The sequence below is a fragment of the Chanodichthys erythropterus genome, chromosome 9 (genome assembly GCF_024489055.1).
Source record: "Chanodichthys erythropterus isolate Z2021 chromosome 9, ASM2448905v1, whole genome shotgun sequence".
Taxonomy (NCBI): domain Eukaryota; kingdom Metazoa; phylum Chordata; class Actinopteri; order Cypriniformes; family Xenocyprididae; genus Chanodichthys; species Chanodichthys erythropterus.
In genome coordinates this window covers 38,442,208-38,457,762 of record NC_090229.1, presented here as the reverse complement: position 1 = coordinate 38,457,762, position 15,555 = coordinate 38,442,208, and the positions used below count along the sequence as shown (strand labels likewise).

Here is a 15,555-nt window from a genome sequence, read left to right as displayed (position 1 = left end):
CTGGCTTCAGAAAAGCACACTACCATACAACTTTTACTGTTTCTGCAGTATGCATACTTTGCACAGCAAATTTTCTATAGGCCTATGCACAAAATACCTCAAATTAAGAAAATGTATCAACATCCACAAAAAAGGAGCAACTTTTGCTTTAGTGTGCCAGTAGGAAAAACAAAACTTTACAATACTCAATTAATAAATCAGATTATGTCCCTGTTTTGTTTATGTTCAAAGGAAAACAGGTTAATGCATTTACATTATGGCTTAAAGGCCTTGATATATATATATATGTATATACATACATATTTAATTTTGACTTTTAACTTTAATATGACTCTAGAACAATGAGTTGTCTCAGAGAGTGATTCGTTCATTTTGTGTTGACCACACATGTGCAACATCCCAGGTTCTGCACAGGAAACAGAAATGATTAGTTCACCTCCAAGTCTTCAGGTCTGAGTTGTTTGTTCTTTTGTCACATGATGTGACAGCCAACATCCGAGTCAGTAAAATGATCTGAACTTCCCATCACTACAAAGAGAACTTTCCAGAAAAGTTCACTCTGACGGGTAAACACCTTCAAACTCCCACTGGTCCGTGGTGGTGATGTAATAGGTGGGTGTGGCTCTGAGGCTCTGCCCTCTTTGAGGTGTGAATCTTCTCCAGTTCATTTCTTCTGTTCAGCCGGTCGAGGTCAGACATTAGTGAAAACATTAACACACTAGAGAGCCGCTTTATAGTAAAAACTTAAGCTAAATTTCTGACAATTTCATGTGTCACACTTTATTAGAGTCTGTGGTTTGTAATTTATATATTTTAATCTAAATTTTGATAAATATTTCTAAAATGTCCCCAAATGTTAAAAAACCATCATGATGGCAGCCTCCATTTTAGGAGTTTTTAATGAATTTGTCTGTGGTCTTAGTGTCTATGGTGTTACCGTCTGTGGTGTTACTGTCTGTGGTGTTACCGTCTGTGGTGTTACTGTCTGTGGTGTTACCGTCTGTGGTGTTACTGTCTGTGGTGTTACTGTCTGTGGTGTTACTGTCTGTGGTGTTACTGTCTGTGGTGTTACCGTCTGTGGTGTTACTGTCTGTGGTGTTACTGTCTGTGGTGTTACTGTCTGTGGTGTTACTGTCTGTGGTGTTACCGTCTGTGGTGTTACTGTCTGTGGTGTTACTGTCTGTGGTGTTACCGTCTGTGGTGTTACCGTCTGTGGTGTTACTGTCTGTGGTGTTACCGTCTGTGGTGTTACTGTCTGTGGTGTTACCGTCTGTGGTGTTACTGTCTGTGGTGTTACTGTCTGTGGTGTTACCGTCTGTGGTGTTACTGTCTGTGGTGTTACTGTCTGTGGTGTTACTGTCTGTGGTGTTACCGTCTGTGGTGTTACCGTCTGTGGTGTTACTGTCTGTGGTGTTACTGTCTGTGGTGTTACCGTCTGTGGTGTTACTGTCTGTGGTGTTACCGTCTGTGGTGTTACTGTCTGTGGTGTTACCGTCTGTGGTGTTACTGTCTGTGGTGTTACTGTCTGTGGTGTTACTGTCTGTGGTGTTACTGTCTGTGGTGTTACTGTCTGTGGTGTTACTGTCTGTGGTGTTACCGTCTGTGGTGTTACTGTCTGTGGTGTTACCGTCTGTGGTGTTACTGTCTGTGGTGTTACCGTCTGTGGTGTTACTGTCTGTGGTGTTACCGTCTGTGGTGTTACTGTCTGTGGTGTTACTGTCTGTGGTGTTACCGTCTGTGGTGTTACTGTCTGTGGTGTTACCGTCTGTGGTGTTACTGTCTGTGGTGTTACCGTCTGTGGTGTTACTGTCTGTGGTGTTACCGTCTGTGGTGTTACTGTCTATGGTGTTACTATGTGTGGTGCTACCGTCTGTGGTGTTACTATGTCTGGTGTTACCGTCTGTGGTGTTACTGTCTGTGGTGTTACCGTCTGTGGTGTTACTGTCTATGGTGTTACTATGTGTGGTGCTACCGTCTGTGGTGTTACTATGTCTGGTGTTACCGTCTGTGGTGTTACTATGTGTGGTGTTACCTGTCTGTGGTGTTACCGTCTGTGGTGTTACTGTCTGTGGTGTTACTGTCTGTGGTGTTACTATGTGTGGTGTTACTATGTGTGGTGTTACCTGTCTGTGGTGTTACCTGTCTGTGGTGTTACTGTCTGTGGTGTTACTATGTGTGGTGTTACCGTCTGTGGTGTTACTATGTGTGGTGTTACGTCTGTGGTGTTACCTGTCTGTGGTGTTACCGTCTGTGGTGTTATCGTCTGTGGTGTTACTGTCTGTGGTGTTACTGTCTGTGGTGTTACCTGTCTGTGGTGTTACCGTCTGTGGTGTTATCGTCTGTGTTGTTACTGTCTGTGGTGTTACCGTCTGTTGTGTTACTATGTCTGGTGTTACCGTCTGTGGTGTTACTATGTGTGGTGTTACCTGTCTGTGGTGTTACCGTCTGTGGTGTTATCGTCTGTGGTGTTACTGTCTGTGGTGTTACTGTCTGTGGTGTTACTATGTGTGGTGTTACTATGTGTGGTGTTACCTGTCTGTGGTGTTACCTGTCTGTGTTGTTACTGTCTGTGGTGTTACTATGTCTGGTGTTACCGTCTGTGGTGTTACTATGTGTGGTGTTACTATGTGTGGTGTTACCGTCTGTGGTGTTACTATGTCTGGTGTTACCGTCTGTGGTGTTACTATGTGTGGTGTTACTATGTGTGGTGTTACCGTCTGTGGTGTTACTATGTCTGGTGTTACCGTCTGTGGTGTTACTATGTGTGGTGTTACCTGTCTGTGGTGTTACCGTCTGTGGTGTTATCGTCTGTGGTGTTACTGTCTGTGGTGTTACTGTCTGTGGTGTTACTATGTGTGGTGTTACTATGTGTGGTGTTACTATGTGTGGTGTTACCTGTCTGTGGTGTTACTATGTGTGGTGTTACCGTCTGTGGTGTTACTATGTGTGGTGTTACCGTCTGTGGTGTTACTATGTCTGGTGTTACTATGTGTGGTGTTACCTGTCTGTGGTGTTACCGTCTGTGGTGTTATCGTCTGTGGTGTTACTGTCTGTGGTGTTACTGTCTGTGGTGTTACTATGTGTGGTGTTACTGTCTATGGTGTTACTATGTGTGGTGTTACCGTCTGTGGTGTTACTATGTCTGGTGTTACCATCTGTGGTGTTACTATGTGTGGTGTTACCTGTCTGTGGTGTTACCGTCTGTGGTGTTATCGTCTGTGGTGTTACTGTCTGTGGTGTTACTATGTGTGGTGTTACTATGTGTGGTGTTACCTGTCTGTGGTGTTACCTGTCTGTGGTGTTACTGTCTGTGGTGTTACTATGTGTGGTGTTACTATGTGTGGTGTTACCTGTCTGTGGTGTTACCTGTCTGTGGTGCTATAGTCTGTGGTGTTACTATGTGTGGTGTTACTGTCTGCGGTGTTACCATCTGTGGTGTTACTGTCTGTGGTGCTATAGTCTGTGGTGTTACTATGTGTGGTGTTACTGTCTGCGGTGCTATAGTCTGTGGTGTTACTATGTGTGGTGTTACTGTCTGCGGTGTTACCATCTGTGGTGTTACTGTCTGTGGTGCTATAGTCTGTGGTGTTACCGTCTGTGGTATTACTGTCTGTGTTGTTACTGTGTGTGGTGTTACCGTCTCTAGTGTTACCATGTTTCATGGTAACACCACAGACTCCATAGTAACTCCACAGACAACTCCACCAGAACTTTTCTGTTTTTACAAAAAATCATAGAATTTGATTCAGGACATTCATAATCACAGAATTTTATCACTCTTGTTAGGTATGGCAAAATGATCTGCTGCTGAACAGCAGCATCTTTAAAGACAGTGTAGAGATGTAGACCTTGTTGTAAGTCTGTGGTTTTATATTATGTCTGTGGTGTAGCTTCAAAATATATCTGAAATTCCTTTCTTTCAGAACCATTTAATATTCGACAACAGTGAAGGATGAGAGAGGACCAGGCCTGGACTTTACATTATGTTTTGTTTATGTGTGCGGCAGTCGTCTGTGAGGGGCTGCTGCTTTTACTTTCATTCTGTGTTGGTTTATTTTATGATTATTAAAGTTTTGTGAAATGTTTGCTGCTTCTCGCCTCCTTCTTCCCTGAACAACTAACCTTGCTAAGACCTTAAAGTGATTTAAACCTTTTTGAATAAACACTATAAAGGTACAAAATATAATTTTTCATGTCTTTTTTGTTTATTTGTTTATGACAAAAACAAAAAATAAAAACCTTTTTGGAAATAGGGGCCAAGATGAAGAAATAAACAAACAAACAAAAAATTTAATTTTACTAAAGCAGTTAAAGGTGCAAAATGTAATATTTTTGCAGTAAAATATCCAAAAACCACTAGGTAACACATATAACACTATATTTTGGTACTTACAATATCCCAAATGTTTTCAACTATTTGTAAATCGTGAGAAAATTGCAGTTTTATCCAAGGCTGCGAGACGTGTGAGGAGTCGCCTGTCAATGGCGTCATACCCGCGTTACCCTCGGTTTCCGGTTTATTTTGTAGAAACCATGGAAACACCAAAGACGCTTTAATATTTACATGTTTTAATAGACAACTGTTTTGCTATATTATAGACAGAAAACAAATTATTATAGCTCAACACATTTAGTCTTATTGTTTAAATCTAATTTTCTTGATTTTTTGTGAGTACCATGCTTTACCATGCCTCATGCCTATTTTTTGAAGTAGCTAACATACAATCAGATGCAGCTTTATTTTTAGTAACAGTAATACAGAATTTTCTCCATCATACAATACATTTTAAAATTAATTGCATGCCATTTATCAACACAAGACATCCAGCATTTAATATATTGTAAAATCGATCTATCTTACTGCAGTGTGTAACAGTGTCTCACAGCAGCGAGCGAACGCACAGAATAATGTTATAACATAATTATCAACAGTCTCAAATGTATCTAATATGATAAACAGAGCTGTTACCTCATACTCATGACCGGAAAAGCAGAACAGCGCCGGCGACTGTGTCATAATAAAAGTCCCGCTGCTCGTGAGGCATGTGTTGATCAATCGCTCCAGCTCCTCGTTCAGCTCCACAACACTCGCTCCTGCTCTGCTTCACACTACAGTAACGTTAATAATCACATCCATGAACATGATTTCTGCCTGACTCCAATCCTTATTCTTTTGCACCGGCTGTGAGGTGAAGACCACATGTCCCAAGATTCAGCACTCAAACTTGCCGTCATCAAGCTACGCCTTTGTTTTGAATAGGCCTCTAGCGACCTCTAGCGGACAGAAATCATACATACTGCACCTTTAAACTCAATACATAAAGTTATAATTTTTTTCTTAAACTAGTAATTTACTTAAAATACTGGTAACATCACATACATAGTGGTTGTGATACCAGATATTTGTTTAAAAAAAAACAAAAAAACAACAACGTTATTTTATTAAGATTTAACAAATTTTAAATACTTTTACATAGCATTAAAAATAAAACATTTAAAAACAAAACATTTTTAAATATTGTGCCTCGTTTGCCAACGCAATTGTGGAATGACCCACGTATAATATGAGCAGTCATCAGTGGCTGATGATAGGTTTAGTTCTTCTAGTTTTGGGACTGGTAAAGGTTTGAGGTCGAGTGTTTTGAGCGCGCGCATCACAGGCGGAGTTTGTAGTGTGAAAACAAAAAACTCCGCAGATCCTTGTGCAGCTCATCACACTTCACCAGACTCTGTCTGAACACAGCACAACAATGGACCGCTACTCTCGGCAACAATTAAAATGCTTTGACGCAAGGAGCCTGTAAGATTTTGCGGATTTAGGAGCATATGCGAGATGGAGAATACATATTTTTAGGCTATTCGAGGGCACTGAGAATGAATAGCGAAGAGTCTCCTGGAATAACACTGGAGAAATTAACTGTGATTTTTTTTGTAGCATGCAGACGTTTGGATTTTCTTTGGATTTCCATTTTTATGGATCTTGGGGAGAAAGATAGAAATATCCAGACAATCAAACAAGCAAAAGTCAACTTCAGCAGCATTGAGAGTATTTATTAAAAGTCTTTGAGAAACACTCACTGGGATTGCATTTGTAAAAATCAATCTTCCCTTCTGTTAATAATAATAATACAGAGCCCAGAGCGGATATTTTCCTGAGACGAATAAAACGGGAAGCAAAACTGAATTGTTAATAAACTGAATTTCCATCTTGGACAGACAGGAACATCTTGTAAGTTCTATAAACGATCTAATTGTTTCTGTTAGTGTTTTCTTTCTATCTATCTATCTATCTGGAATGAAGTTTGTCATCTACGATTAGTTGTTTATGGCGCCATCTTGCGGCTCCAGCGGTTTCAGTTTTACATGTCCATCATTAATTCATGTATTTATTTATTTTTTATTTTATTTAACGAGATTGATTCTACATCCAATCTTCTATAGTCTCTTTGAAGGAATAACATATATTACTTGCTTTTAGAGCACTTCATTTCTAAGACAAGCTTTTCAAGGACATCCATGACCATTGACTTGGCATATAGGCGACTTGTAAATAATAATAATAATAATAATAACTTTATTTTGTATAGCGCTTTTAAAAGTCATTTCTCAAAGCGCTTTACATAAGTAAAATTAAGGCGTATAAAATAGGCATAAATAAAAACACATTACAAAAGATATTTATAAGCAATGGGGAAAAAAATAAAATAAAGTTAAAAAATACATAATTTTTTATTAAATTAATTTACATCTACATATAAAATTATATTTAATATTTACATTTTACATTTGTATTGACATTGTTTTGACCTTTGTAACATTTACATTTAGATTTTACTTTTACATTAAGCTTTTCTTTTCTCTGACAAAAATAGGGGACAAATTGAGTGCCATACTGATTCAGTGAGGGTCGGATTGATTTATACAGGATATATAATATATAATGCTGTTCAGATACAGGACATCATTATGGGCCATACCTGACAATGTATAGGCTAGGACTTATTTAAACAGAAATCAAAATCTTTTTATACTTTGGGGAACTTAACAGTAACCAATTTAAAGTTTATTATAAGATTAATGTATAATATATGCACAACACAGTATGCACATCTATAACCAGTGGGCTTTATTACATGTATATTTATAGAAAATAAATACATTTTACCTGATACATGCATTCATACTTTACATTTTGAATTGTGCATTTCATGTGAACTAATTCAGTTCATTTGCAATTTAGACATGTCTAAACCGCATGTCTAAACTCTTCCTCTTGTTTCTTCAGGCCGGAATGATGGTCAAGCTGAAGTTGACGTGCTCAGTCACGGACACACGACACGCTGTGCTCGCCATAACCTTCTGTGCCTTCTTTATGCATGTGATTGTGGAAGCTAACTCGTGGTGGTACGTGCTTCTTTTAACCTATTTGAACCTACTCATAGTCATCATAGTATGTTTGGTCATGGCCTGGATCCGGTCTTAATCTGAAGGAAGGGGTCGTTAATGGATACTCCTGACATTAAGGCCTTTGAGGCTGCCATACCCCTAGTAGAGTGGACAAGGACAGCTAATGGTCCAGCCGCCTCGTAAGCAAGTGAGATAGCCTCTTGCTCATTCTCTGCTTAGATGCTGGACCTCCTTTCCTAGGAGACCTGTAGCACACAAACAATTGATCTGTTTTACGACTCTGTGGACATATGTATCTAAAGCCCTCACTGGGCAAAGCAGATTGAGTTTCTCCTGATCCGAAGTTGTAAACGGAGGAGGATAGAAGGCCTGAAGTACAATGGGACCCAGGATGTTGGTGGGGACCTTAGGCACATAGCCTGGTCTAGTGTGCAGGAACGCTTTGACCATTCCAGGTGCGAATTCCAGACACGACGGAGCAACTGAAAGTGCTTGGAGATCTCCTGTTCTTTTAAGAGATGAAATAGCCAATAAAAATATGGTCTTTAGGGTGAGGAATTTCTCTGAAACTTCCTCTAGTGGTTCGAAGGGAGCCTCTAGCCTAATACCACAGCCAAGTCCCAGGTCGGAGTCCTTGTACGCACTGAAGGCCTCGACCTCAGGGTACCACGGAGGAAGTGTATAACAAGGGGGTCTCGACCCATTGAGAAATCCCCCAAAGGAGCATGATAGGCCGAGATGGCCACAACATAAACCTTCAAGGTTGAAGGAGATAAAGCATCCAAGAATTTTTCTTGGAGAAATTGAAGCACAAGGCTAAGAGAAGAGTGGATGGGGTCCACATTATGTTGTCTACACCAAGTAGAGAACAATTTCCATTTATACGCATCAGCTTCCTCATGGAGGGAGCTCTGGAGTGGAGTATGGTCTCCACAACGTCAGAATCTGGGCGGGCGAGACCCGAACTGAATTCTGTAACCCTTTTCTATAATGTGCAGCACCCATTTTGAAATATTCGGGAGAAGTTTCCATTCTACCAGAAAATTTACTAAGGGAGCCAGTCTCTTAAGACTGGCCACTGGTGTTTTTTGAGCACTTGATTTGGTGTTCTGACACGGCGTACTGGCAGAGAACAGACGAATCAAGTGATAAACGGCCCCCCTCGGAGGGTCGGTGGAGTCTCCTGCGCCCTGACGCACACTGGGTGTCAGGGTTGGCATAACGGCCCCCTGAGGTTTCCGAAGAGGGACGGGTGCCCAATATTTTAACACCGGACCCTCTGCCCTCGTAGGTCCTGGACCACAAGCGTCAGGACCTTTTTGAAGCCTTCTTGGCGGTAATAACGGTCCGCAGATCCGTTTTACCCCTCGAAGGCTTTGCCTGTGTTGACCGCACCGATCCCCATGCTTTCTGCGGTGGAGTGCAGGTGGTCATACTGGCTTTCTGTTGCGCTGTGTGTGCGGAGGAGCTCGTTGACGTGTGCTCCCACTCAGCAGTCTTGGGGTGATGTTTGATGCGGCAGGGAAGAAATCTTTGGAACGCCGCTGATTGTTTTTCGTCTCCTGGAACCCCTCGACGACTGATGTTACAGCGTCACCGGAGAGAGCGGCGCATCCATAAGCGTGGTTTTGTCCCTGTCTTTTATATTGGACAAATTTAACCACAGGTGCCTCTCCGTGGCCACCAGGGCTGCCATAGAATGGCCTATTGACTTGGCCCGGAGAGCTAGATCAGTCGCTTTCCTCAACTCCTGAATACACTCAAAAGTGGCTTCCCCGCTCTCATCTATCTTCCCCAGCAGGTCGGCTTGATATGCCTGTAGTATAGACATAGTGTGAAGACACGCTGCTGCCTCACCTGCCGCCGAATAAGCTTTGCCCACCAAGCCCGATGTTGTCTTTAATGGCTTGGTGTGCAGCGTCTGGGTTTTTAACGACGATGCGGACTCGGGTGAGAGATAGCTCGCGAGCGTCTCTTCAACCCGAGGCATCGTCCCATAGCCATGCTGTTTCAGCCCCATGATGATACTGTACGTTGACGTTTGGGGGCTGAAAACACGATACTGTACTGGCCTCTTCCACAATCTCGACACCTCTGAGATCGGGAAAGAAGGGCAGACTCCGACACTGGGGTAGTGACCATGCGGGGAGAAAGCGCTCATCAAGTTTGCTTTTCGTTTTTACTTCTCCCCTTTCTGCGGGCCAGTCAATTTTTAACTTGTCTACTGCCCTGGTCACTACCTCCAAGAGCTCCTCATAGGCTGGAGATGAGGATGGCGGGTCCTCATCACCAGTCTCGATGCTCATCACATCTACCTCCTCGGAGGAAGATAGATGAAGCACCGGTGTCTCTATCCGGGGGGAAGAAACCGCAGCGCGTGCTTCTGCCACCAGAGGAGAGACACTGGCTCTGACAGGTGAAGGCAGAGATAAGGCTTGGCCCGTCTCTAACCCCTCTGTCAGATCCATCTGTGAACCCCATGAATGGAGCCGCCGCTGTGCCTCGGCCTGATCCTTTTTATCAAAGAGTGCCCGGCATGATCTCAGAGTCCTGAGAGTGAGCTTCTTACAATGCACACAGACTGCTCCCTCGAGAGCTGCCTGGGCATGCTCAACTCCCATGCAGACACCACACATCTCATGTGTATCCCCACCCCTGATGAATCGGGTGCAGGGATGAACACACTTGGTGAATTGCTGCTTATCCACCATTCTTAATATTGTATATATATATATATGCGTGGTGTGAACGTTGATACTCTTGTCCTCAGACAAAGAGATTGTGACTTTTGAGCGCTTGCTGAAGACAACAGAAGCTAGCGTTCTTTGTTCTGGGTATGCTTTATAGTTTCCTGGTCCATGACGTCACCCGCTTCTGACGTCTCGTCACATCATTGGTTAGATACAAGAGTGCTTCACAACGCAATCACACAGAGGCGTTCCCAAAGCATCATGACGCAGCGTCGACAGTTCCCATGAAAGGGAACCACGGTTATTGTATTTACCAACAAAGATGAAATTCTCAAGAACGCATACCTTGACTACAGTGGTCAAGAGACAAAAGATCAAGTCAGGAATTTGGAGTGATTTTGGCGTCGGACCTTAGTTTCAGCAGTCATGTCAAACTAAATCAACATATTATCATCTCAAAATTATTGGAAGATGAATATTCTGTTCTGAATGTGTGTTAATGTGTGTGCATGTTTTCAGGTCTCTAGCTATGAACCCCCTCCTGATACCAGAGGCGTATATCATAGGAGGTCAGCCGCTGTGCAGTCAACTGGAAGGACTGTCCAAAGGTCAGAGGAAGCTTTGCCAGCTGTACCAGGATCACATGCAGTTCATTGGAGAGGGTGCCAAGACGGGCATCCAGGAATGCCAATACCAGTTTCGCCAGCGCCGCTGGAACTGCAGCACAGTGGACAACTCCTCAGTGTTCGGCAGAGTCATGCAGATAGGTACGACTTCAGGCAGCTCTTTTCCTTTTAACAACGGTTCACAATGATCACACTCGTGATGTTACACATGACACTGAAGCTTTGAGGCACGTATCAAACACAAAGCACAATCTCCAGTGAAGCCCCGTATCGGGGAGTGTATTGGTTTCACAGAATCACGTGATCGACGACAAACAAAGCCTTATTTTCTGTCCAATCACATTGCGTATCGGAATGTTCGAACCCCAGATCTTACTTTGAGTTTTCATTCAAATTCATTAAATTACATTTTTAAATACCCAGTCATAAAAGTAATATGAAGAATAAATGTACATTATTACACTTTAATGGGTACATTAATTTATCAGAGAGAGAAATTAAACACACACACACACACACACATTTGTGCAAATAACATTAAAACTATCTATGAAGTGTGTGGTGGCTGCTTCATCTGATGGAGATTCTTTCACAGGCTTTTGGCTGCTTTATTTTTACTAGCAACCAGATGGCACTGTTTTCGACACTCTCAAAGCTTTTTCTGGGACAGTCAGGGGAAAGCCTTAGAGCTTTACAAGTCTTCATTTCCCCATAATCCTAGATCACACCAATTATGCCCCAAAAAGAACACCATAGAAGCACCTTGTCGCATCAAGAGAGGCCAGGCATCATCAAAATTGGGTTTGTCTTTTGTTTCTTTTAATAATGAACTCAAACAGACAAAAACTTCAAATTTTCATTCATTTCCAATTCCAACAAGTCCCAATGTGCACAGTCTTTTGAGCTATTTAGCTTTGAGTTATTAATAATCAATTTCTAACCTGCTGAAAAATATTTATTCAATGTTATCTGTGTTATATTTAATCTACAACAACATTATGAACATTTGTAATGATATGAATAGCACAATAGCCATTAATTATTAAATGCATCATTATGCAAAAAACAAGTGCAGAGCATGAAAGACCCATGACTGGCAGATCAACATGCAACCTGTTTTCTCTCCAACATGGAGGGAAGAATCATTCAGTCATTTGTTCTTTGAAAACTACGGAAGAGGATTAGGGCCAAGCAATAATAATAAAAAAAAAAAACACCTTGAGATTAAAGTTGTTAAATATTTAGAAAAAAGTCTAGATAAAATGTTGAGAAAAAAGTCTAGATAAAATGTTGAGAATAAACTCGCTAAATCTCGAGAAAAAAGTCGAGATAAAATGTTGAGAATATAGTAATTAAATTACAAGAAAAAAATTGTTAAATTACGAGAACAAATTCATTAAATTATGAGAAAAATGTCGTTAAATTTCGAGAAAAAGTTGAAATAAAATGTTGAGAATATAGTCATTAAATTATGAGAAAAAAGTTGTTAAATTACGAGAACAAATTTGTTAAATTATGAGAAAGTTTCATTAAATTTCGAGAAAAAAGTTAAATGATAAGATAAAATGTTGAGAATAAAGTCATTAAATTAACAAATTTATTCTCGTAATTTAACGAATTTGTTCTCGTAATTTAACAACTTTTTTCTCATAATTTAACGAATTTGTTCTCGTAATTTATCGACTTTTTTCTCGTAATTTAACTAGTTTATTCTCAACATTTTATTTAGACTTTTTTCTCGAAATTGAACAACTTTAATATCAAGATGGTTTTATTTTTTTATTATTGCTTGGCCCTAATCATCTTCCATAGAAAACCAATTAAACAAGTTAGTCTAAAAAGCCACCAACACATGCACCAATACATCCCTATGGATGGAGCTACCTGTGAGCATTCACAGTCCCATTCCCATTCCTCTTTATGGATGTTCCATGTCTGGTGCAAGACTTTGAGAAGTACGTGATTTGATTTGCTGCCATCTTTGATCATGGCCACTCAATTCCAGAAATATTTCTTTGTTATTAATATTACTTAATGTTTCTTTCAACTGAGCTATAACCAATTTGATTAACCACTCTGGAACTGCAAAAAAAAAAAAAAAAAAAGAAAAAAGAAAAGTAACTTTATTTTAAGGTGACATAGTTACAGGTTACCGTATGTACTTGCTCCAGAAATAACAGTAAATTATGTATAATTATGTATAATTACAAGTTCTGTCATGAAACTCTAGATGGCACAGGCTGTTAGTAGTGTTGTGTTCGAGTCCACCTTATTCGAGTCCGAGTCTTCAACCAATCGAGTTTAAATGAGTTATGTCCGAGTCAAAATAAATATTACTGTATGTCATTACGTCAATATCTTATTGTTTTTTGATTTCAAATGTTCTCATTAATAGTATCCTGCTGATCAAACTAAAAGTCATCATGTAACTTAGTAGACTTAGTAGTGTGACATATTTCTGAGTGAAACAGCTTTTCTAATGTGAAAAAACAATTGAGCAGGACTGTGTTCATCAAGATAAATTCAACCGATAACCAGTTTAGTTTGGTGAATGCACTATCAGAAAAAAAGGAAAAGGTACGGCCCTGTCACTGGGGCAGTACCCTAAGGTACAAAAGTGAAAAGGTACATCTTTGTACCTTACTTACCCCTAAATGGTGCATATTAGTACCTTAAAGGATTAGTCCACTTTCAAATAAAATTTCATCATCCACAATGTCCATATCCTTCTTTCTTCAGTCAAAAAGAAATGATTTTCCATTCCAGGATTTTTCTCCATATAGTGGACTTCAATGGACTCGAGATGGTTGAAGGTCAAAATTACAGTTTCAGTGCCGCTTCAAAGGGCTTTAAACGATACCAGACGAGGAATAAGAGTCTTATCAAGTGAAACAATTGGTCATTTTCTAAAAAAAATACAACTGTATATGCTTCCGCCATTCCGCCTTCAGTATTCTTCAAAAAGCTTACGCTGTATGTCCTATACTACTCACGGAACGAACACAGCGCCAGTTCCATTTTTTTCCGTAAGTAGAATAGGGAAGCTGTAGGACATACAGCGTAAGCTTTTTGAAGAATACAAAAGTGTGGTTTTGGCGGAACCACTTGGAAGGTGATCATTTGTTCATAAAAAGCATATATACATTTACTTTATTTTTTTTTTAAATGGCCAATCTTTTCGCTAGATAAGACCCTTATTCCTTGTCTGGGATCATTTAAAGCTGCACTGAAAACTGTAATTTTGACCTTCAACCATTTGGAGGCCAGTGAAGTCCACCATGAGGAGAATAATCCTGGAATGTTTTCATCAAAAACCTCAATTTCTTTTCAAATGAAGAAAGAAGGACATGGACATCTTGGATGACATGGGTGTGAGTTAATTATCAGGAAATTTTTATTTGAAAGCGAACTAATCCTTTAAAGGTACATTTTAGTACTTTAAAAGTGCATATTAGTACCTTTTTTTACCTTTGCACATTTGTGACAAGCACTGTACCTTTTTTCTGACAAAATGAACATTCCAAATAAATGAACATGAGTGGATAAAATTCTCTCCCTTCTATAGCATGCCATCTGTTATCTGCACTTCCTCGTCCTACAGCAGGGGTGCAAAACTCAGTTCCTGGAGGGCTGCAGACCTGCAGAGTTTAGTTCTGACCCTGCTCAGTTTTCAAATAAGCCTAAAGGACTTGAGCTGGAATCGGGTGCGTTTAATTAGGGCTGAAGCTAAACTCTGCAGGGCTGTGGTGGCCCTCCAGGAACTGAGTTTTACGCTCCTGTTCATTCCAGTGTTCATAAGATTTATTTCTCATTGTAAAAGCATGATAAAAGCAAATAAAGAAAGCTAAATGTGAATTTTCCAGGGAGCAGAGAGACAGCGTTCACATACGCTATCAGTGCTGCAGGTGTGGTGAATGCAGTGAGTCGCGCCTGCAGAGAGGGGGAGCTGTCGAGCTGCGGCTGCAGCAGGGCGGCGAGACCTAAAGATCTGCCGCGAGACTGGCTGTGGGGCGGCTGCGGTGACAACCTCAATTATGGGTACCGCTTCAGCAAGGAGTTTGTGGATGCCCGTGAACGGGAAAAAACCTTCGCCAAAGGCTCTGTGGAAAGTGCCAGACTGCTGATGAACCTTCATAACAATGAGGCGGGACGGAGGGTAAGACAGCAAATACAAAAATTCGCAATTTTAAGAAAGAAAAGCTTCCATGAGATTTTCTTCTTCACATATGTCCATCCTTTAGTAAGATTCTTCTTACTAAAGGATGGACATACGGTTTGGACATGGACTGAAAACTCTTGAGTCAAGCTCTCACCATCCTTAGCATCTCACTTTATCATGATTCTTTCTATCTAATAAACTCTTTCTGTCACAGTTGGCATCAGATCTCGCCCACGTGTCCTGTAAGTGTCACGGCGTGTCCGGCTCCTGCAGCCTTAAAACATGCTGGTTGCAACTTGCGGATTTCCGCAAGGTGGGCGATGCTCTGAAGGAGAAATACGACAGCGCCGCTGCCATGAAGCTGAACAGCCGTGGAAAGCTCATTCAAGTTCACTCCAAATTTAACTCTCCTACTAGCAACGATCTGGTGTACATAGACCCCAGTCCGGATTACTGCATAGGAAACAAGTCTACTGGCTCTTTAGGAACTCAAGGTCGCCTCTGTAACAAGACGTCTGAAGGCATGGACGGCTGCGCGCTCATGTGTTGCGGTCGAGGTTACGATCAGTACAAGGTTCAGCTGGTCGAGCGCTGCCACTGCAAGTTCCACTGGTGCTGCTACGTCAAATGCAAGCGCTGTTCGCGCACAGTCGACCAGTTTGTTTGCAAGTAG

The 15,555-nt window shown here is 41.1% G+C and overlaps 1 protein-coding gene across 1 annotated transcript; it reads left to right on the top strand.

The window, feature by feature from the left end:
• The first annotated feature begins 7,291 nt into the window (after positions 1-7,291).
• wnt5a (wingless-type MMTV integration site family, member 5a) lies at positions 7,292-15,555 on the top strand. Its single transcript, XM_067394136.1, has 4 exons — positions 7,292-7,404; positions 10,617-10,864; positions 14,587-14,879; positions 15,097-15,555. The coding sequence occupies exons 1-4, from the start codon at positions 7,292-7,294 to the stop codon at positions 15,553-15,555; spliced, it is 1,113 nt and encodes a 370-aa protein (XP_067250237.1).